At 48.1% G+C, this 23,342-nt stretch overlaps 1 protein-coding gene across 2 annotated transcripts in view; it reads left to right on the plus strand.

Moving 5' to 3' along the window:
• Positions 1-756: 756 nt before the first annotated feature.
• hspa12b (heat shock protein 12B) overlaps positions 757-23,342 on the plus strand; it is a 48,443-nt gene continuing 25,857 nt past the window's right edge. Inside the window, exons 1-8 of one of the 2 annotated variants that reach the window (XM_052497741.1) lie at positions 757-775; positions 885-1,282; positions 10,606-10,672; positions 11,276-11,364; positions 17,430-17,554; positions 17,906-18,092; positions 18,890-18,994; positions 19,362-19,478. In XM_052497741.1, coding sequence (XP_052353701.1) covers positions 10,627-10,672; positions 11,276-11,364; positions 17,430-17,554; positions 17,906-18,092; positions 18,890-18,994; positions 19,362-19,478 — 669 coding nt within the window. In that variant the 5' untranslated portion in view covers positions 757-775; positions 885-1,282; positions 10,606-10,626. Of the gene's footprint in view, positions 776-848; positions 1,283-10,605; positions 10,673-11,275; positions 11,365-17,429; positions 17,555-17,905; positions 18,093-18,889; positions 18,995-19,361; positions 19,479-23,342 lie in introns of those variants that run through there. The other variant, XM_052497740.1, reaches the window with a different exon arrangement.

Raw genomic sequence — 23,342 nt, forward strand, 5'->3', positions numbered from 1 at the left:
TTCCTAACCCTAAACCTAATCCTAGTTCCTAACCCTGAACCTAACCCTAGTTCCTAACCCTAAACCTAATCCCAGTTCCTAACCCTAAACCTTTTTTATGTATTTTTTTATTTCACCTTTATTTAACCAGGTAGGCTAGTTGAGAACAAGTTCTCATTTGCAACTGCGACCTGGCCAAGATAAAGCATAGCAGTGTGAACAGACAACACAGAGTTACACATGGAGTAAACAATTAACAAGTCAATAACACAGTAGAAAAAAAAGAGTCTATATACACTGTGTGCAAAAGGCATGAGGAGGTAGGCGAATAATTACAATTACAACCTATCCCTTGACGCAATTCTAACCCTATGACACTAATTCTAACCTTAAACCCAAACCCCTTAGAAAGAGCCTGTGACCTTGTGGGGACAAACAAAAAGTCCCCAGTTGATCACATTTTTGTTCATTTACTATTCTTGTGGGGGCCTCTGGTATCCACAAGAATGGTAAAACACACACACAAACTCCCTCTCCCTCTCTCTCTTTCCCCGCCCACTCTCTCTCTCTCTCTCTCTCTCTCTCTCTCTCTCTCTCTCTCTCTCTCTCTCTCTCTCTCTCTCTCTCTCTCTCTCTCTCTCTCTCTCTCTCCCTCTCCCTCTCCCTCTCTCTCTTTCCCCGCCCTCTCTCTCTCCCTCTCCCTCTCTCTCTTACCCCGCCCTCTCTCTCTCTCTCTCTCTCTCTCTCTCTCTCTCTCTCTCTCTCTCATACACACACAGAGCATATTCTAAATGAGGTAAGCTCCCCACATCCCCCATGTTGTACAAACTTTTTCCCTGTTTTCCGTGTGTGTGTGAATATCCGTGTGTGTGTGTGTATAACTTCTTTCTTCTCTGACATTCCAGGCCAGTTGAAAGACTGACTGCCGGGCTGCGGACACAGCAGAGGAACGCTCCAGGCAAAGATTTGGGAATATTTGGGATCGTTCCATAGTTTTTTCAGGAAAGTTTCCCCCCCCCTCCGGCTCCATTGGACTTTTCCAAAGTCTTTGTTTAACTATTTTACCCTCCTATTTCTATTGTCGGTTCTTTTTTGGAATTCTGCTCTTGGAATTCTGCTCTTGGAATTCTGCTCTTGGAATTCTGCTCTTGGAATTCTGCCGACGTTCGTTTCCATCTGGGAGGTTGAACATTCCCAGTGATTCCTGATCCCTGCAGCAGAAGCATCCTCTCCTCTCTCTGTCTCTCCTTAGTTCTGCTCCAGTGAAGAACAAGGGCAGGAACATTGTTTCAGGAAAAGACAGGTGAGTTTGAGGATTTGTTTTAGGATATGCTGCTGCGGTTTCAATTGGGAATTCTCTTTTTACTGGCATTGATTTAATTCATGTTTTCTGCATGTTGTTTTGTGTGGATACATGTGGATACATTTGTAGAATGAGAAGGGATTACCTGCTGTAAAAAAAAGTCAGCATGTGCCCCTATGGTTAACAGTAGAAGACAGGGATAGGACAACAGGTCTATGGTTAACAGAGGAAGACGGGGATAGGACAACAGGTCTATGGTTAACAGTAGAAGACAGGGATAGGACAACAGGTCTATGGTTAACAGAGGAAGACGGGGATAGGACAACAGGTCTATGGTTAACAGAGGAAGACGGGGATAGGACAACAGGTCTATAGTTAACAGAGGAAGACGGGGATAGGACAACAGGTCTATGGTTAACAGAGGAAGACGGGGATAGGACAACAGGTCTATGGTTAACAGAGGAAGACGGGGATAGGACAACAGGTCTATGGTTAACAGAGGAAGACGGGGATAGGACAACAGGTCTATGTGTTAACAGAGGAAGACGGGGATAGGACAACAGGTCTATGGTTAACAGAGGAAGACGGGGATAGGACAACAGGTCTATGGTTAACAGAGGAAGACGGGGATAGGACAACAGGTCTATGGTTAACAGAGGAAGACGGGGATAGGACAACAGGTCTATGGTTAACAGTAGAAGACAGGGATAGGACAACAGGTCTATGGTTAACAGTAGAAGACGGGGATAGGACAACAGGTCTATGGTTAACAGTAGAAGACAGGGATAGGACAACAGGTCTATGGTTAACAGAGGAAGACGGGGATAGGACAACAGGTCTATGGTTAACAGAGGAAGACGGGGATAGGACAACAGGTCTATGGTTAACAGAGGAAGACGGGGATAGGACAACAGGTCTATGGTTAACAGTAGAAGACAGGGATAGGACAACAGGTCTATGGTTAACAGTAGAAGACAGGGATAGGACAACAGGTCTATGGTTAACAGTAGAAGACAGGGATAGGACAACAGGTCTATGGTTAACAGTAGAAGACAGGGATAGGACAACAGGTCTATGGTTAACAGTAGAAGACGGGGATAGGACAACAGGTCTATGGTTAACAGAGGAAGACGGGGATAGGACAACAGGTCTATGGTTAACAGAGGAAGACAGGGATAGGACAACAGGTCTGTATTTCAGTGAGAAGGAGGTGACATTTTGGTGCAGAGTTGGTCAAGGGGTCACTCGTTTTATCTGAGCTACACCTGTCTGGGGTCAAAGGTTAAAGGTCAGGGGTCAGGAGTCTGGAACGGTCGATCTATATCACTTTATTTTTATTGGACGTCCCCAGTGTGGAGGGGGGTAGGAGGTGTGGTTTGAAGGGCGGGGGATGGGGGGGAGGGGATAGGAGGTGTGGTTTGAAGGGCGGGGGATGGGGGAGGGGATAGGAGGTGTGGTTTGAAGGGTGGGGGATGGGGGGGGATAGGAGGTGTGGTTTGAAGGGCGGGGGATGGGGGAGGGGATAGGAGGTGTGGTTTGAAGGGCGGGGGATGGGGGAGGGGATAGGAGGTGTGGTTTGAAGGGCGGGGGATGGGGGGAGGGGATAGGAGGTGCGGTTTGAAGGGCGGGGGATGGGGGGGGGGATAGGAGGTGCGGTTTGAAGGGCGGGGGATGGGGGGGATCCCCATTAGTTCCTGTCGAGGCAGCAGTTACTCTTCCTGGGGTCCAGCAAAGATTAAGGCAGTAGTATACATTGTAATACAATTTTTAAACATTAAAATACATTTACAACAGATTTAACAATACATTAAGTGTGTGCCTTCCAGCCACTACTCTTCCACAACCCACAATCCAGGTGTAGGTGTGTGTATAGTGTGTGTGTGTGTGTGTGTGTGTGTGTGTGTGTGTGTGTGTGTGTGTGTGTGTGTGTGTGTGTGTGTGTGTGTGTGTGTGTGTGTGTGTGTGTGTGTGTGTCTCTTCACAGTCCTCACTGTTCAATAAGGTGTATTTACTGCTTGCGTGAGTTACAAGGGGTGGGGAGGGGTTTCTCTTCTTCCTCAGGAAGCTCAGTCCGTGATGATGTCATCGCTCCTTTGTGAGCTGAAGTGTTCTGTGTGTGTTCCATAACCACGGCAACCCACGGGCCATATCATAACCACGACAACCCATGGGCCACAGCTGTGTGTGTACTATAACCACGGCAACCCACGGGCCATATCATAACCACGACAACCCATGGGCCACAGCTGTGTGTGTACCATAACCACGGCAACCCACGGGCCATATCATAACCACGACAACAGCTGTGTGTGTACCATAACCACAACAACCCACGGGCCATATCATAACCACGACAACCCACGGGCCATATCATAACCACGGTAACCCACGGGCCATATCATAACCACGACAACCCACGGGCCACAGCTGTGTGTGTACCATAACCACAACAACCCACGGGCCATATCATAACCATGACAACCCAGGGGCTACAGCTGTGTGCGTAGTGTTAATGGGGCCGAAAAGTGGCCTAGTGTCTTGTCCAATCGGCGCGAGGAGGGGTGAAGAGAGGGGGAGGGGCAAAGAGAGGAGGAGGGGTGAAGAGAGGGGGAGGGGTGAAGAATGTTTTTTTCTCTCTCTGGCTTTATCATTAAATGGGAACATGGGAAGAGAACTTTAATGCTGCACACACCTAAACACACACACACACCTAAACACACACACACACACCTAAACACACACACCTAAACACACACACACACATACACACCTAAACACACACACCTAAACACACACACATACACACCTAAACACACACACCTAAACACACACACATACACACCTAAACACACACACACACACACCTAAACACACACACATACACACCTAAACACACACACACACACCTAAACACACACACCTAAACACACACACATACACACACACACATACACACCTAAACACACACACACCTAAACACACACACATACACACCTAAACACACACACACACACACACCTAAACACACACACACACACCTAAACACACACACACCCACACCTAAACACACACACACCCACCTAAACACACACACACCCACACCTAAACACACACACACACACCTAAACACACACACACACACACACCTAAACACACACACACACACACCTAAACACACACACACACACCTAAACACACACACACCCACACCTAAACACACACACACCCACACCTAAACACACACACACACACACACCTAAACACACACACACACACACCTAAACACACACACACCCACACTTAAACACACACACACCTAAACACACACACACCCACACCTAAACACACACACACACACACCTAAACACACACACACCCACACACACACACACACACACACACACACACACACACACACACACACACACACACACACACACACACACACACACACACACAGTCTTTTCCTGTGTTAATGATGCTTTTCCTGGACAGTTGTTGAAGCTGGTCTGTCTGTGTTTAGTTCTGTCCAGGGACAAATAGAGACAGAGAAGGAGGAGAGGAGAGGAGAGGAGAGGAGAGGAGAGGAGAGGAGAGGAGAGGGAGAGGAGAGGAGAGGAGAGGAGGCAGAGCAGGAGGAGATGAGAGGAGGGAAGGCAGAGGGGGAGTAGAGGAGAGGACGGACATGAAAAGTGAGGGATGACATGTCGATGTTATCAACCAGAAAGGTTAATTCTAAATCCAATCAAATCAAATTTTATTTCTATATTTGTCACACATACACATGTGTTAAACATAGCAGATGTTCATGCGAGTGTATCGAAATTCTTGTGCTTCTAGTTCCGACAATGTAGTAATAACCAACGAGTAATCTAACCTAACAATTTCACAACAGCTATCTTATACACACAAGTGTAAAGGGATGAAGAATATGTACATAAAGATATATGAATGAGTGATGGTACAGAACGACATAGGCAAGATGCAGTAGATGGAATCGAGTACAGTATATACATATGAGATGAGTAATGTAGGGTATGTAAACATTGTTTAAAGTGGCTGGTGATACATTTTTTACATGTATGGCAGCAGCCACTCAATGTTAGTGGTGGCTGTTTAACAGTCTGATGGCCTTGAGATAGAAGCTGTTTTTTAGTCTCTCGGTCCCAGCTTTGATGCACCTGTACTGACCTCGCCTTCTGGATGGTAGCGGGGTGAACAGGCAGTGGCTCGGGTGGTTGTTGTCCTTGATGTTCTTTATGGCCTTCCTGTGACATCGGGTGGTGTAGGTGTCCTGGAGGGCAGGTAGTTTGCCCCTGGTGATGCGTTGTGCAGACCTCACTACCCTCTGGAGAGCCTTACGGTTGTGGGCGGAGCAGCTGCCGTACCAGGCGGTGATACAGCCCGACAGGTTGCTCTCGATTGTGCATCTGTAAAAGTTTGTGAGTGCTTTTGGTGACAAGCTGAATTTCTTCAGCCTCCTGAGGTTGAAGAGGCGCTGCTGCGCCTTCTTCACGATGCTGTCTGTGTGGGTGGACCAATTCAGTTTGTCCATGATGTGTACGCCGAGGAACTTAAAACTTTCTACCCTCTCCACTACTGGAATTCTGTTGTCCAGTTTGCGGGGAGATGGGGAGGTTCAAGTCCCTGGTGAGACACCATGGTAGAATGGAGGGATGTAATTGCAGAAGGAAATGGTAGAATAATGACTTACTGGGAAAGATGAGTTGATCTGTGGCTGTCTGAAGGGTGGAATTAATGAGGGTTGGAATAAACACATAGATACATGCTTGGTCCATCCCGCCCTTGGACAATCAGTTTGGGCCCGGATGGTGCGACCGCACCCACTGACCAGAGCACCCACTGACCAGAGCACCCACTGACCAGAGCACCCACTGACCAGAGCACCCACTGACCAGAGCACCAACTGACCAGAGCACCAACTGACCAGAGCACCCACTGACCAGAGCACCAACTGACCAGAGCACCCACTGACCAGAGCACCCACTGACCAGAGCACCCACTGACCAGAGCACCCACTGACCAGAGCACCCACTGACCAGAGCACCCACTGACCAGAGCACCCACTGACCAGAGCACCAACTGACCAGAGCACCCACTGACCAGAGCACCCACTGACCAGAGCACCAACTGACCAGAGCACCCACTGACCAGAGCACCCACTGACCAGAGCACCCACTGACCAGAGCACCCACTGACCAGAGCACCCACTGACCAGAGCACCAACTGACCAGAGCACCCACTGACCAGAGCACCCACTGACCAGAGCACCCACTGACCAGAGCACCCACTGACCAGAGCACCCACTGACCAGAGCACCCACTGACCAGAGCACCAACTGATGGGAGAGACCATTCGTTTTGTCTATGTATTGTATTATATTGTCTATATTTTGTGTTGTACCGTATTGTGTTGTACAGTATTGTGTTGTATTGTATTGTATTGTATTGTACTGTATTGTATTGTATTGTATTGTATTGTATTGTATTGTACTGTATTGTATTGTATTGTATTGTATTGTATTGTACTGTATTGTATTGTATTGTATTGTATTGTACAGTATTGTGTTGTACTGTATTGTATTGTACTGTGTTGTACTGTATTGTGTTGTACTGTATTGTACTGTATTGTATTGTACTGTATTGTATTGTATTGTATTGTATTGTACCGTATTGTATTGTGCTGTATTGTATTGTATTGTACTCTATTGTGTTGTACTGTATTGTACTGTATTGTATTGTACTGTACTGTATTGTATTGTACCGTATTGTATTGTGCTGTATTGTATTGTATTGTACTCTATTGTGTTGTACTGTATTGTACTGTATTGTATTGTACTGTATTGTATTGTATCCGTATTGTATCCGCTCTCTCCACTGGCTTCCAGTTGAAGCTCGCATCCGCTACAAGACTATGGTGCTTGCCTACGGAGCTGTGAGGGAACGGCACCTCAGTACCTCCAGGCTCTGATCAGGCCCTACACCCAAACAAGGGCACTGCGTTCATCCACCTCTGGCCTGCTCGCCTCCCTACCACTGAGGAAGTACAGTTCCCGCTCAGCCCAGTCAAAACTGTTCGCTGCTCTGGCTCCCCAATGGTGGAACACACTCCCTCACGACGCCAGGACAGCGGAGTCAATCACCACCTTCCGGAGACACCTGAAACCCCACCTCTTTAAGGAATACCTAGGATAGGATAAAGTAATCCTTCTCACCCCCCCCCCCCTTAAAAGATTTAGATGCACTATTGTAAAGTGGCTGTTCCACTGGATGTCATAAGATGAATGCACCAATTTGTAAGTCGCTCTGGATAAGAGCGTCTGCTAAATGACTTAAATGTAAATGTTAAATGTAAATGTACTGTATTGTATTGTATTGTACTGTATTGTATTGTATTGTATTGTATTGTACTGTATTGTATTGTACTGTATTGTGTTGTGCTGTATTATATTGTACTGTATTGTATTGTACTGTATTGTATTGTATTGTATTGTATTGTGCTGTATTGTATTGTACTGTATTGTATTGTACTGTATTGTATTGTACTCTATTGTATTGTACTGTATTGTATTGAATTGTACCATATTGTGTTGTATTGTATTGTACTGTATTGTATTGTATTGTACTGTATTGTGTTGTACTGTATTGTGTTGTATTGTACTGTACTGTATTGTACTGTATTGTGTTGAACTGTATTGTATTGTATTGTATTGTATTGTATTGTATTGTATTGTGTTGTACTGTATTCTGTTGTACTGTATTGTATTGTACTGTATTGTATTGTGCTGTATTGTGTTGTATTGTATTGTACGGTATTGTATTGTACTGTATTGTATTGTACTGTATTGTGTTGTATTGTACTGTATTGTATTGTACTGTATTGTATTGTATTGTACTGTATTGTATTGTATTGTACTGTATTGTGTTGTACTGTATTGTATTGTACTGTATTGTATTGTGCTGTATTGTGTTGTATTGTATTGTACAGTATTGTATTGTACTGTATTGTACTGTATTGTATTGTACTGTATTGTATTGTACCGTATTGTATTGTATTGTATTGTATTGTACTCTATTGTATTGTACTCTATTGTATTGTACTGTATTGTGTTGTACTCTACTGTATTATATTGTACTGTATTGTGTTGTGCTGTATTATATTGTACTGTATTGTATTGTACTGTATTGTATTGTACTGTATTGTATTGTATTGAATTGTACCGTATTGTGTTGTACTGTATTGTATTGTACTGTATTGTATTGTATTGTACTGTATTGTGTTGTACTGTATTGTGTTGTATTGTACTGTACTGTATTGTGTTGAACTGTATTGTATTGTATTGTATTGTACTGTATTGTATTGTACTGTATTGTATTGTGCTGTATTGTGTTGTATTGTATTGTATGGTATTGTATTGTATTGTACTGTATTGTATTGTACTGTATTGTGTTGTACTGTATTGTATTGTACTGTATTGTATTGTGCTGTATTGTGTTGTATTGTATTGTATGGTATTGTATTGTATTGTACTGTATTGTATTGTACTGTATTGTGTTGTACTGTATTGTATTGTACTGTGTTGTATTGTACTGTATTGTATTGTACTGTATTGTATTGTACTGTATTGTGGTGTACTGCATTGTGTTGTACTGTATTGTATTGTACTGTATTGTATTGTGCTGTATTGTGTTGTATTGTATTGTACAGTATTGTATTGTACTGTGTTGTACTGTATTGTGTTGTACTGTATTGTACTGTATTGTATTGTACTGTATTGTATTGTACCGTATTGTATTGTGCTGTATTGTATTGTATTGTACTCTATTGTATTGTATTGTACTGTATTGTGTTGTACTGTACTGTATTGTATTGTACTGTATTGTATTGTATTGTATTGTATTGTACTGTATTGTGTTGTATTGTACTGTACTGTATTGTACTGTATTGTGTTGAACTGTACTGTGATGTACTGTATTGTGTTGTACTGTATTGTGTTGTACTGTATTGTGTTGAACTGTATTGTATTGTACTGTATTGTGTTGTACTGTACTGTATTGTACTGTATTGTGTTGTACTGTATTGTGTTGTATTGTATTGTGTTGAACTGTGTTGTATTGTACTGTATTGTATTGTACTGTATTGTATTGTACCGTATTGTATTGTACCGTATTGTATTGTACTGTATTGTGTTGTACCATGTTATATTGTACTGTATTGTATTGTACTGTATTGTGTTGTACTGTAAGTTGTAAGTTGCATCAATATGCCAGGACAGTTGACAATCCAAGGTTACTCTAAGCAGTTTAGTCACCACAACTTTCCACATGATTCGTTACATGATTTAGTTGAGGTTTAGGGTTTGGTGAATGATTTGTCCCAAATACAATTATTTTAGTTTTGAAATATTTAGGACTAACTTATTCCTTGCCACACATTCTAAAACTAACTGCAGCTCTTTGTTAAGTGTTACAGTCATTTCAGTCGCTGTAGTAGCTGACGTATATAGGGTTGATTACTCAAAGCCAGTGGCATGTCGTTAGTAAAGATTGATAAAAATAAGGGTGCCTAGACAGCTACCCTGGGGAATTCCTGATTCTTCCATTAAAGAACACCCTCTGTGTTCTGTTAGACAGGTAACTCTTTATCCACAATATAGCAGGGGGTGTAAAGCCATAACACATATGTTTTTCCATCAGTAGACTACGATCGACAATGTCAGAAGCCGCAACTGAAGTCGAACAAAACAGCTCTCACAATCTTTTTATCTTCAATTTCTCTCAGCCAATCATCAATCATTTGTGTAAGTGCTGTGCTTGTTGAATGTCCTTCCCTCTAAGCGTGCTGAAAGTCTGTTGTTAATTTGTTTACTGTAGAATAGTATTGTATCTGGTCAAACAAAATTTGGACATATCCCACTCACTCTGGGACACCCTGGGGTCATGGCCAGGAACGGCGACCCTGACGGCGACCCTGGAGTGGGTCAATTTCCTCGCTAAAGGGCACATCGACAGATGTTCACCTAGTCGGCTCAGGGATTTGAATCAGTGACCTTTCAATTACTGGCCCATCGCTCTTAAGCGACAGGTAGCCTAGTGGTTAGAGTGTTGGGCCAGTAACCAAAAGGTTGCTGGATCGAATCCCCTAGCTGATGAGGTAGAAATCTGTCCTTCTACCCCTAAACAAGGTAGTTAAACCGAATGTTACCCGGTAGGCCGTCATTGTAAATAATAATTTGTTCTTAACTGACTTGCCTAGTTAAATAAAGGTAAAGAAGCATCTCTCTGTGTTTTGTCCTCTCCCAGGCTGCCGTGGCAACCCTCATCATGGCCGACATCCTGCAGCCCGACATGAACAGCCTACAGGTCCCAGGTAAACACATACACACACACGGCATCTTGGCATGGTATGTACTGTATAGGGTTAACGCCATTCGTGTGTGTGTGTGTTCCTATCTGTCACCTTCTCCGGTGTGAATGAGGTCACCTCGCTCCCTTTGGAAATATCACAACATTCCACTCCGTGGACGGAAAGACTCTTTAGTGTGTTTACACCTCAACGTTCTGATACCGTAATCACCATGGCGATATAGCATACAGACGTTCCTGGGATAGCAGCATCGCTTCTGGAACCTTGGAATCATATCCTGGAATACAGCACTTGGAATTTATGTTCCGTGTTTGAAAAATGATGGAATACTCGTGTATGTGTCACGACAGTGTGTATGTGTCACGACAGTGTGTATGTGTATGGATAATGTAATGTCACTGTTTTCCACAGATAACAGAAATTCCCAGTGCACAGGCAGGCTTCATAAAACAACTTTGGTCCTCTAATTTGAGTTGTCTGACAAAACATCCCTTAGACTTTCTCAATACTCTGCCTGTCTTTGTATAGATCTGTTAGACATCTAGACCCAGAAAGTAGCTAATGAAAAGAATTCTCAGCATTTCTCCGCCCCTCCCCCTCTCTTAGGTGAGAACAACCGTATATCAGCTCCCTCCTCTCCCTCAGTCGGACGAAATGACTGCAGCATCGCACCCCTCACACCCTCAGCCTCTCCGGTAAGATCTCCCCCTCCTCACCCCCTTCCCTCACCCCCTAGACATCAAATCATCACCCCCTAGCCCCTCAAACTTTAATCACCCGCTCACATCCCTCACCCCTAGCCCCTCACCCTTCAATCACCCGCTCACATCCCTCACCCCTAGCCCCTCACCCTTCAAATCACCCGCTCACATCCCTCACCCCCTAGCCCCTCACCCTTCAATCATCCGCTCACATCCCTCACCCCCTAGCCCCTCATCCTTAATGAGAGCTTCTTATCCACAACGACATGGTCATCTGGGGATGACAAACACTGCTTTATTTCTACCAGTGAAGAACAATCTCTCAATCAACACACACCCTGTCCAACAACACACACCCTGTCCAACAACACACACCCTGTCCAACAACACACACCCTGTCCAACAACACACACCCTGTCCAACAACACACACCCTGTCCAACAACACAGACCCTGTCCAACAATACATACCCTGTCACACACCCTCTCCAACAGCACATAGCCTGTCACATACCCTGTCACATACCCTGTCCAACAACACATACCCTGTCCAACAACACAGACCCTGTCCAACAATACATACCCTGTCACACACCCTCTCCAACAGCACATAGCCTGTCACATACCCTGTCACATACCCTGTCACATACCCTGTCACATACCCTGTCCAACAACACATAGCCTGTCCAACAACACACACCCTGTCCAACAACACATACCCTGTCCATCAACACACACCCTGTCCAACAATACAGACCCTGTGACATACCCTGTCCAACAACACACCCTGTCCAACAACACATACCCTGTCCAACAACACACCCTGTCCAACAACACACCCTGTCCAACAACACATACCCTGTCCAACAACACACACCCTGTCCAACAACACACACCCTGTCCAACAACAACACACCCTGTCCAACAACACACACCCTGTCCAACAACACACACCCTGTCCAACAACACACACCCTGTCCAACAACACACACCCTGTCCAACAACGCACACCCTGTCCAACAACAACACACCCTGTCCAACAACACACACCCTGTCCAACAACACACACCCTGTCCAACAACAACACACCCTGTCCAACAACACACACCCTGTCCAACAACACACACCCTGTCCAACAACACAGACCCTGTCACATACCCTGTCACACACCCTGTCCAACAACACATAGCCTGTCACATACCCTGTCCAACAACACATAGCCTGTCCAACAACACACACCCTGTCCATCAACACATACCCTGTCCAACAACACATAGCCTGTCCAACAACAACACACCCTGTCCAACAACACACACCCTGTCCAACAACACACACCCTGTCCAACAACACAGACCCTGTCCAACAATACATACCCTGTCACATACCCTGTCACATACCCTGTCACACACCCTGTCCAACAACACATAGCCTGTCACATACCCTGTCCAACAACACATAGCCTGTCCAACAACACACACCCTGTCCATCAACACATACCCTGTCCAACAACACATAGCCTGTCCAACAACAACACACCCTGTCCAACAACAACACACCCTGTCCAACAACACACACCCTGTCCAACAACACACACCCTGTCCAACAACACAGACCCTGTCCAACAACACATAGCCTGTCACATACCCTGTCACATACCCTGTCACATACCCTGTCCAACAACACATAACCTGTCCAACAACACACACCCTGTCCATCAACACACACCCTGTCCATCAACACACACCCTGTCATACCCTGTCCAACAACACACACCCTGTCCAACAACACACACCCTGTCCATCAACACACACCCTGTCCAACAACACACACCCTGTCCAACAACACACACCCTGTCCAACAACACATAGCCTGTCCAACAACACACACCCTGTCCATCAACACACACCCTGTCCATCAACACACACCCTGTCCATCAACACACACCCTGTCCATCAACACACACCCTGTCATACCCTGTCCAACAACACACACCCTGTCCAACAACACACACCCTGTCCATCAACACACACCCTGTCCAACAACACACACCCTGTCCATCAACACACACCCTGTCCAACAACAACACACCCTGTCCAACAACACACACCCTGTCCATCAACAACCACCCTGTCCAACAACACATATACCCTGTCCAACAACACACACCCTGTCCATCAACACACACCCTGTCCATCAACACACACCCTGTCCAACAACAACCACCCTGTCCAACAACACATATACCCTGTCCAACAACACACACCCTGTCCATCAACACACACCCTGTCCAACAACACACCCTGTCGAACAACACAGACCCTGTCCAACAACACAGACCCTGTCCAACAACACAGACCCTGTCCAACAACACACACCCTGTCCAACAACACAGACCCTGTCCAACAACACACACCCTGTCCAACAACACATAGCCTGTCACATACCCTGTCACATACCCTGTCACATACCCTGTCCAACAACACATAACCTGTCCAACAACACACACCCTGTCCATCAACACATACCCTGTCCAACAACACATAGCCTGTCCAACAACAACACACCCTGTCCAACAACAACACACCCTGTCCAACAACACACACCCTGTCCAACAACACACACCCTGTCCAACAACACAGACCCTGTCCAACAACACATAGCCTGTCACATACCCTGTCACAACCCTGTCACATACCCTGTCCAACAACACATAACCTGTCCAACAACACACACCCTGTCCATCAACACACACCCTGTCCATCAACACACACCCTGTCATACCCTGTCCAACAACACACACCCTGTCCAACAACACACACCCTGTCCATCAACACACACCCTGTCCAACAACACACACCCTGTCCAACAACACACACCCTGTCCAACAACACATAGCCCTGTCCAACAACACACACCCTGTCCATCAACACACACCCTGTCCAACAACACACACCCTGTCCAACAACACACACCCTGTCCAACAACACACACCCTGTCATACCCTGTCCAACAACACACACCCTGTCCAACAACACACACCCTGTCCATCAACACACACCCTGTCCAACAACACACACCCTGTCCATCAACACACACCCTGTCCAACAACAACACACCCTGTCCAACAACACACACCCTGTCCATCAACAACCACCCTGTCCAACAACACATATACCCTGTCCAACAACACACACCCTGTCCATCAACACACACCCTGTCCATCAACACACACCCTGTCCAACAACAACCACCCTGTCCAACAACACATATACCCTGTCCAACAACACACACCCTGTCCATCAACACACACCCTGTCCAACAACACACCCTGTCGAACAACACAGACCCTGTCCAACAACACAGACCCTGTCCAACAACACAGACCCTGTCCAACAACACACACCCTGTCCAACAACACAGACCCTGTCCAACAACACACACCCTGTCCAACAACACAGACCCTGTCCAACAACACAGACCCTGTCCAACAACACACACCCTGTCCAACAACACAGACCCTGTCCAACAACACAGACCCTGTCCAACAACACACACCCTGTCCAACAACACAGACCCTGTCCAACAACACAGACCCTGTCCAACAACACAGACCCTGTTCAACAACACATACCCTGTCACATACCCTGTCCAACAACACATAGCCTGTCCAACAACACACACCCTGTCCAACAACACAGACCCTGTCCAACAACACACACCCTGTCCAACAACACAGACCCTGTCCAACAACACACACCCTGTTCAACAACACAGACCCTGTCCAACAACACACACCCTGTCCAACAACACACACCCTGTCCAACAACACAGACCCTGTCCAACAACACACACCCTGTCCAACAACACAGACCCTGTCCAACAACACACACCCTGTTCAACAACACATACCCTGTCCAACAACACATAGCCTGTCCAACAACACACACACTGTCCATCAACACACACCCTGTCATACCCTGTCCAACAACACACACCCTGTCCATCAACACACACCCTGTCCAACAACACACACCCTGTCCAACAACACACACCTGTCCAACAACACACACCCTGTCCATCAACACACACCCTGTCATACCCTGTCCAACAACACACACCCTGTCCAACAACACACACCCTGTCCATCAACACACACCCTGTCCATCAACACACACCCTGTCCAACAACAACCACCCTGTCCAACAACACACACCCTGTCCAACAACACACACCCTGTCCAACAACACATATACCCTGCCCAACAACACACACCCTGTCCAACAACACATACACTAACTCAAGTCAACATAATTTCCATCAACATACTTTGAGGCTTGGTCAGTGCAGGGGTGGATATTTCCAGTTCACTTACTGTAAGTTACTGACTGGGCAACATCACAGAAGTAAATCATTGAGAACTATTTACTCTGTTTAGTATTTAGCTATTAAACCTGAATGCCTCTGAAAGCAATTAAGCTGTTATCATATTTTGATAGAAAGGAGTGTTGAGTCCTGTCAGTACCAGCATACCTCACACACACTCTCCCCTCTCTCTCCCCCGCTTTTCTCTCCTCTCTCTCTCCCTCTCCTCTCTATCCCCCTCACACTGAACTTCTCCCCTCTCTCTCCCTTCCTCTCTCTCTCCCTCTCTCTCCTCTCCCTCTCCTCTCTCTCTCTCTCTCTCTCTCTCTCTCTCTCTCCTCTCCCCTCTCTCTCTCCCCCTCTCTCTCTCCTCCTCTCTCTCCTCTCTCTCCTCCCTCTCCCTCTCTATCTCTCCCTCTCCTCTCTCCTCTCTCCTCTCCTCTCCCCCTCCCACTCTCCTCTCTCCTCCTCTCTTCTCTCTCTCTCTCTCTCTCTCTCCTCTCTCCTCTCTCTCTCCCCTCTCCCTCCCTCTCTCTCCTCTCCCTCTCTCTCTCCTCTCTACTCACCCTCTCCTCTCTCCCTCCCTCTCTCTCTCCTCTCTCCTCTCCTCCTCTCTCTCTCTCCCTCCCCTCTCTCTCTCCACTCTCCCTCTCCTTTCTCTCTCCTCTCTCCCTCTCCTCTCTCCCTCCCCTTTCTCCTCTCTCCCTCTGCTGTCCCTGTCCTCTCTCCCTCCCCTTTCTCTACTCTCCTCTCTCCCTCCCCTCTCCGCTCTCTCCCTCCCCTCTCTCTCTCTCTCTCTCTCTCTCTCTCTCTCCTCTCTACTCTCCTCTCTCCCTCCCCTCTCCACGCTCTCCCTCCCCTCTCTGCTCTCTCCCTCCTCTCTATTCTCCCTCTCTATTCTCCCTCTCCTCTCCTCTCTCCCTCTCCTCTCTCCCTCTTTATCCCCCACACACACACACAGAACTTCATCGGTGTCTCTCTCTCTACCCTCCCTCCCCTCTCTCCCTCTTTATCCCTACCACACACACACAGAACTTCATCGGTGTCTCTCCTCTCTACCCTCCCTCCCCTCTCTCCTCTCTCCTCTCTCCCTCTTCATCCCCCCACACACACACAGAACTTCATCGGTGTCTCTCTCTCTACCCTCCCTCCCCTCTCTCCTCTCCTCCCCTCTCCCTCTTTACCTCCCCCACACACACAGAACTTCATCTGTCTCTCTCTCTACCCTCCCTCCCTCTCTCCTCTTTATCCCCCTCGCACACACAGAACTTCATCGGTGTCTCTCTCTACCCTCCCTCCCTCTCTCTCCCTCTCTCCTCTCTCCCTCTTTATCCTCCCCTCACACACACACACACACAGAACTTCATCGGTGTCTCTCTCTACCCTCTCCTCTCCCTCTCTCCCTCTCCTCTCTCCTCTCTTTATCTCCCTCTCACACACACAGAACTTCATCGGTGTCTCTCTCTCTACCCTCTCTCTCCTCTCTACTCTCCTCTCTCTCTACCCTCTCTCTCCTCTCTACTCTCCTCTCTCTCTACCCTCTCTACCCTCTCTCTCCTCTCTCCTCTCTCCTCTCTCCTCTCTCCTCTCTCCCTCTCTCCTCTCTCCTCTCTCTCTCTCTACTCTCCTCTCTCCCTACCCTCTCCTCTCTCCTCTCTCCTCTCTACCCTCTCTTCATCGGTGTCTCTCTCTCTCCAGAGACCGGAGGCCAGATCGAGGATGGATCATCTGTTCACTGTGGTGGTAGCTATAGACTTTGGAACCACCTCCAGCGGCTACGCATTCAGCTTCACACAAGACCCAGAGGCTATTCACATGATGAGGTATGTGGACACGCACACATGCACACACTCACATGTCACCACCTCCAGCGGCTACACAAGTGTGTGTGTGTGTGTGTGTGTGTGTGTGTGTGTGTGTGTGTGTGTGTGTGTGTGTGTGTGTGTGTGTGTGTGTGTGTGTGTGTGTGTGTGTGTGTGTGTGTGTGTGTGTGTGTGTGTGTGTGTGTGTGTGTGTGTGTGTGTGTACGCGTGTGCATTTGTGCGTTGATATCCTCAATTCTGTATGACATCACATCATCTTGAACTACATGTAGATTACAACATCCCACCTCTGCAAGTCAACCAAACTCACTCCCTCATTTGATTGACCGCTGTCTCATCCACTCTTTGCAGGCGCTGGGAGGGCGGGGACCCGGGCGTAGCCAACCAGAAGAGCCCCACGTCCCTGTTATTGACCCCTGAGTTGAAGTTCCATAGTTTTGGGTTTGCTGCCAGAGACAACTATCATGATCTGGATCCTGAAGAGGCTCAACACTGGCTCTACTTCGACAAGTTCAAAATGAAGATACATAGTACCACTGTAAGATGGGAGGGAGGGAGGGAGGGAGGGAGGGAGGGAGGGAGGGAGGGAGGGAGGGAGGGAGGGAGGGAGGGAGGGAGGGGGGAGGGAGGGAGGGTGGAGGGAGGGAGGGAGGGAGGGAGGGAGGGAGGGAGGGAGGAAATAGAGGGAGGGGAGATAGAGGGATACATGGGGAGGGAGGGAGGGAGGGAGGAGGGGGAGGGATGGTGGAAATAGAGGGATACATGGAGGAGGGAGGGAGGGAGGGGGGGAGGGAGGGAGGGAGGGAGGGAGGGAGGGAAATGATGGTGGGGAACATGGAGGAAGGGAGGGGAGAGGGAGGGAGGGATAAATGATGGTGGAAATAGGGGAGGGGAGATAGGGGAGGGAGGGAGGGAGGGAGGGAGGGAGGGAGGGAGGGAGGGAGGGAGGGAGGGAGGGAGGGAGGGAGGGAGGGAGGGAGGGAGGGAGGGAGGGAGGGGGAGGGGGAGCCAGGGAGCCAGGGAGCCAGGGAGAAAGGGGGAGGGAAAGAGAGATAAGATAAGGGAGGGACAGAGGAATGGAGGGGGTCATTGTGAGGAAAACCAAGAAGGGAAGAATGACAGGGAGAGAGATGAGCGTAAGGATGTAAAAGAGGTTGTAGAAATATCAAGGGAGAAGAGAAGAGGGGAGAAGGAGTACAGCATTAAAGAGTATCAGACAGATGTTGTGTATTGTGTTTTGCAGCAGCTTTACAGCAAATTGTCTTGGTTTCCTGCAGGACCTCACCTGTTGTGTTTTGCAGCAGTTTTACAGCAGTGTGTCTTGGTTTACTGCAGGATCTGACCATGGAGACGGAGCTGGAAGCGGTGAGTGGGAGGAAGGTGAGGGCCATCGAGGTATTCTCTCACGCTCTCCGGTTCTTCAGAGTACACGCCCTGAAGGTACGACCCCTGACCTCTAACCCCTGATTGCTAATTAACAACACAGAGAAGAGTTTAGAAAGAGTGAGATGAAGAGAGAAGTTAACTCTACATGTGAATATAGTGGGAGGAGAGTAGAGAGATAAAGGAGAGGAGATGGAAGGAAGAAGGAGGAGGAGGAGGAGGGGAAAAGTGAAGAGTATGGGAGTAGAGTAGGAAAGCAGAGGTGGAATGTGGCAGTATTCCAGACCTCCAAAAGCAGAGCCTGCGGTGAGGTCGGAATGTCACGGGGCGGTCAGGAATAACTGTTCCGACCTTAAGATGCTCCCAATGCAGGATCCTAAACCTCCACTAATACATCAGATTATTCTGTCTGTCTGTCTTCTAGGAGGTGAAGGACCAGTCTTCGTCGCTATTGGAGGGAGATGAGGTGAGATGGGTGATCACTGTTCCTGCTGTGTGGAGACAACCAGCCAAACAGTTCATGAGAGAGGCTGCCTATCTGGTGAGATCTCTCTCTCACACACACACACACACACACACACACACACACACACACACACACACACACACACACACACACACACACACACACACACACACACACACACACACACACACACACACACACACACACACACACACACACACACACACACACACACACACACACCCTGGAGGAAGACTGCATGTTTGGAGATCCCATCGTTCCCAAGATCTACATGTAGACAACCGGCAGTGGAGCCAACCAGTTTATTGTAAACACAATGCTATCTATTCTATGCATATCTAGTTTTCTATGACAATCTCAGGCTACATCAACATTTTAACACTGTAAAATAATGGAATACATTCAGTTTTCTCTCTCTCTCTCTCTCTCTCTCTCTCTCTCTCTCTCTCTCTCTCTCTCTCTCTCTCTCTCTCTCTCTCTCTCTCTCTCTCTCTCTCTCTCTCTCTCTCTCTCTCTCTCTCTCTCTCTCTCTCACCTTGATGAATGTTAATATGGCGTCACAGGTCTCTCTCTCATCTCTCTCCGTTCCCATTGATGTGTGCTGTGATAAGGACCCTACATTCCTATCGAGCCATGCAGACTTCCTACTGCTGGGAGGGAGGGATGAGGTGGGGATGAGGTGGGGTCGGTAGAGATGACGCAGACTGAAGGACTGTGGGACCAGTAGAGGGCTTAAATTAAATTAGCATTGTACAGCATGTCAAGAGAGTCTCACACACGTTCAGACCTACAGTATGTGTGTGAGACGTGGAGTCTCTCTTCAGAATTCAGGATTATTTCTACATTTAGATCCACATTTCTTTCACCTGAGTCTCAAAACCTTCACCACCATGTTCTGGATCCAAACTCTCTCTGTTCTGGATCCCAAACCTCTCTCTCTTCTGGGTTCAACCTCTCTCTGTTCTGGGTCCCAAACCTCTCTCTCTCTTCTGGGTCCCAAACCTCTCTCTGTTATGGGTCCCAAACCTCTCTCTGTTCTGGATCCCAAACCTCTCTCTCTTCTGGGTTCAACCTCTCTCTGTTTTGGGTCCCAAACCTCTCTCTGATCTGGGTCCCAAACCTCTCTCTCTCTTCTGGGTCCCAAACCTCTCTCTGTTATGGGTCCCAAACCTCTCTCTGTTCTGGGTTCAACCTCTCTCTGTTCTGGGTTCAACCTCTCTCTGTTCTGGGTCCCAAACCTCTCTCTGTTATGGGTCCCAAACCTCTCTCTGTTCTGGGTTCAACCTCTCTCTGTTCTGGGTTCAACCTCTCTCTGTTCTGGGTCCCAAACCTCTCTCTGTTATGTGTCCCAAACCTCTCTCTGTTCTGGGTCCCAAATCTCTCTGTTCTGGGTCCCAAACCTCTCTCTGTTCTGGGTCCCAAACCTCTCTCTGATCTGGGTCCCAAACCTCTCTCTCTCTTCTGGGTCCCAAACCTCTCTCTGTTATGGGTCCCAAACCTCTCTCTGTTCTGGGTCCCAAACCTCTCTTTGTTCTGGGTCCCAAACCTCTCTCTGTGCTGGGTCCCAAACCTCTCTCTATTCTGGGGCCAAACCTCTATCTGTTATGGGTCCCAAACCTCTCTCATTTCTGGGTTCCATCTCTCTCTGTTCTGGGTCCCAAACCTCTCTCTGTTATGGGTCCCAAACCTCACTCTGTTCTGGGTTCAACCTCTCTCTGTTATGGGTCCCAAACCTGTCTCTGTTCTGGGTCCCAAACCTCTCTGTTCTGGGTCCCAAACCTCTCTCTGTTCTGGGTTCAACATCTCTCTGTTCTGGGTCCCAAACCTCTCTCTGTTCTGGGTCCCAAACCTCTCTCTGTTCTGGGGACAAACCTCTCTCTGTTCTGGGTCCCAAACCTTTCTCTGTTCTGGATCCCAAACCTCTCTCTCTTCTGGGTTCAACCTCTCTCTGATCTGGGTCCCAAACCTCTCTCTGTTCTGGGTCCCAAACCTCTCTCTGTTCTGGGTTCAACCTCTCTCTGTTCTGGATCCCAAACCTCTCTCTCTTCTGGGTTCAACCTCTCTCTGTTTTGGGTCCCAAACCTCTCTCTGATCTGGGTCCCAAACCTCTCTCTCTCTTCTGGGTCCCAAACCTCTCTCTGTTATGGGTCCCAAACCTCTCTCTGTTCTGGATCCCAAACCTCTCTCTCTTCTGGGTTCAACCTCTGTCTGTTCTGGGTCCCAAACCTCTCTCTGTTATGGGTCCCAAACCTCTCTCTGTTCTGGGTTCAACCTCTCTGTTCTGGGTTCAACCTCTCTCTGTTCTGGGTCCCAAACCTCTCTCTGTTATGGGTCCCAAACCTCTCTCTGTTCTGGGTCCCAAATCTCTCTGTTCTGGGTCCCAAACCTCTCTCTGTTCTGGGTCCCAAACCTCTCTCTGATCTGGGTCCCAAACCTCTCTCTCTCTTCTGGGTCCCAAACCTCTCTCTGTTATGGGTCCCAAACCTCTCTCTGTTCTGGGTCCCAAACCTCTCTTTGTTCTGGGTCCCAAACCTCTCTCTGTTCTGGGTCCCAAACCTCTCTCTGTTCTGGGGCCAAACCTCTCTCTGTTATGGGTCCCAAACCTCTCTCTGTTCTGGGTTCAACCTCTCTCTGTTCTGGGTCCCAAACCTCTCTCTGTTATGGGTCCCAAACCTCTCTCTGTTCTGGGTTCAACCTCTCTCTGTTCTGGGTTCAACCTCTCTCTGTTCTGGGTCCCAAACCTCTCTCTGTTATGGGTCCCAAACCTGTCTCTGTTCTGGGTCCCAAACCTGTCTCTGTTCTGGGTCCCAAACCTCTCTCTGTTCTGGGTTCAACCTCTCTCTGTTCTGGGTCCCAAACCTCTCTCTGTTCTGGGTCCCAAACCTCTCTCTGTTCTGGGGCCAAACCTCTCTCTGTTCTGGGGCCAAACCTCTCTCTGTTCTGGGTCCCAAACCTCTCTCTGTTCTGGGGCCAAACCTCTCTCTGTTCTGGGTTCAACCTCTCTCTGTTCTGGGTCCCAAACCTCTCTCTGTTCTGGGTCCCAAACCTCTCTCTGTTCTGGGGCCAAACCTCTCTCTGTTCTGGGGGCCAAACCTCTCTCTGTTCTGGGAACAAACATGTCCTCTGCCTCCTCCCTCGGCTTTCCTTCCATGTTCCAGTGTGGCTCCAATCCTGGATGGCTGGGTGGTGTATTTCCTGCTCATGGTGATGTCATTGGGTTGAACAATCAGGGAGACCGGCATACAAACACAGGAAACCACTCCTGGAGTCTCAACCCTCTCAACCCTCCCCTATAGCCTCAACCCTCTCAACCCTCCCCAAGCCCACATCTCTACTCAACTCATCTACTTTCCTACCACTCCCCCATCCCTCCCCTCCACTCTCCTCTCTTTACTCTCTCCTCTCCCTAGCACTCCCCTCCTCTTGCTTCACAACCCACCAGGACAATCCCTCTCCTCTCAGTCCATCTCTGTCAGGACAACCCCTCTCCTCTCAGTTCATCTCTGTCAGGACAACCCCTCTCCTCTCAGTTCATCTCTGTCAGGACAATCCCTCTCCTCTCAGTCTAGCTGTGTCAGGACAACCCCTCTCCTCACAGTTCAGCTCTGTCAGGACAACCCCTCTCCTCTCAGTCCAGCTCTGTCAGGACAACCCCTCTCCCCACAGTTCAGCTCTGTCAGGACAACCCCTCTCCTCTCAGTTTAGCTCTGTCAGGACAACCCCTCTCCTCTCAGTTCAGCTCTGTCAGGACAACCCCTCTCCTCTCAGTCCAGCTCTGTCAGGACAACCCCTCTCCTCTCAGTTTAGCTCTGTCAGGACAACCCCTCTCCTCTCAGTCCAGCTCTGTCAGGACAACCCTTCTCCTCTCAGTTTAGCTCTGTCAGGACAACCCCTCTCCTCTCAGTTCAGCTCTGTCAG

The sequence above is a fragment of the Oncorhynchus keta genome, chromosome 35, assembly GCF_023373465.1.
Source record: "Oncorhynchus keta strain PuntledgeMale-10-30-2019 chromosome 35, Oket_V2, whole genome shotgun sequence".
NCBI classification, from domain to species: Eukaryota; Metazoa; Chordata; class Actinopteri; order Salmoniformes; family Salmonidae; genus Oncorhynchus; species Oncorhynchus keta.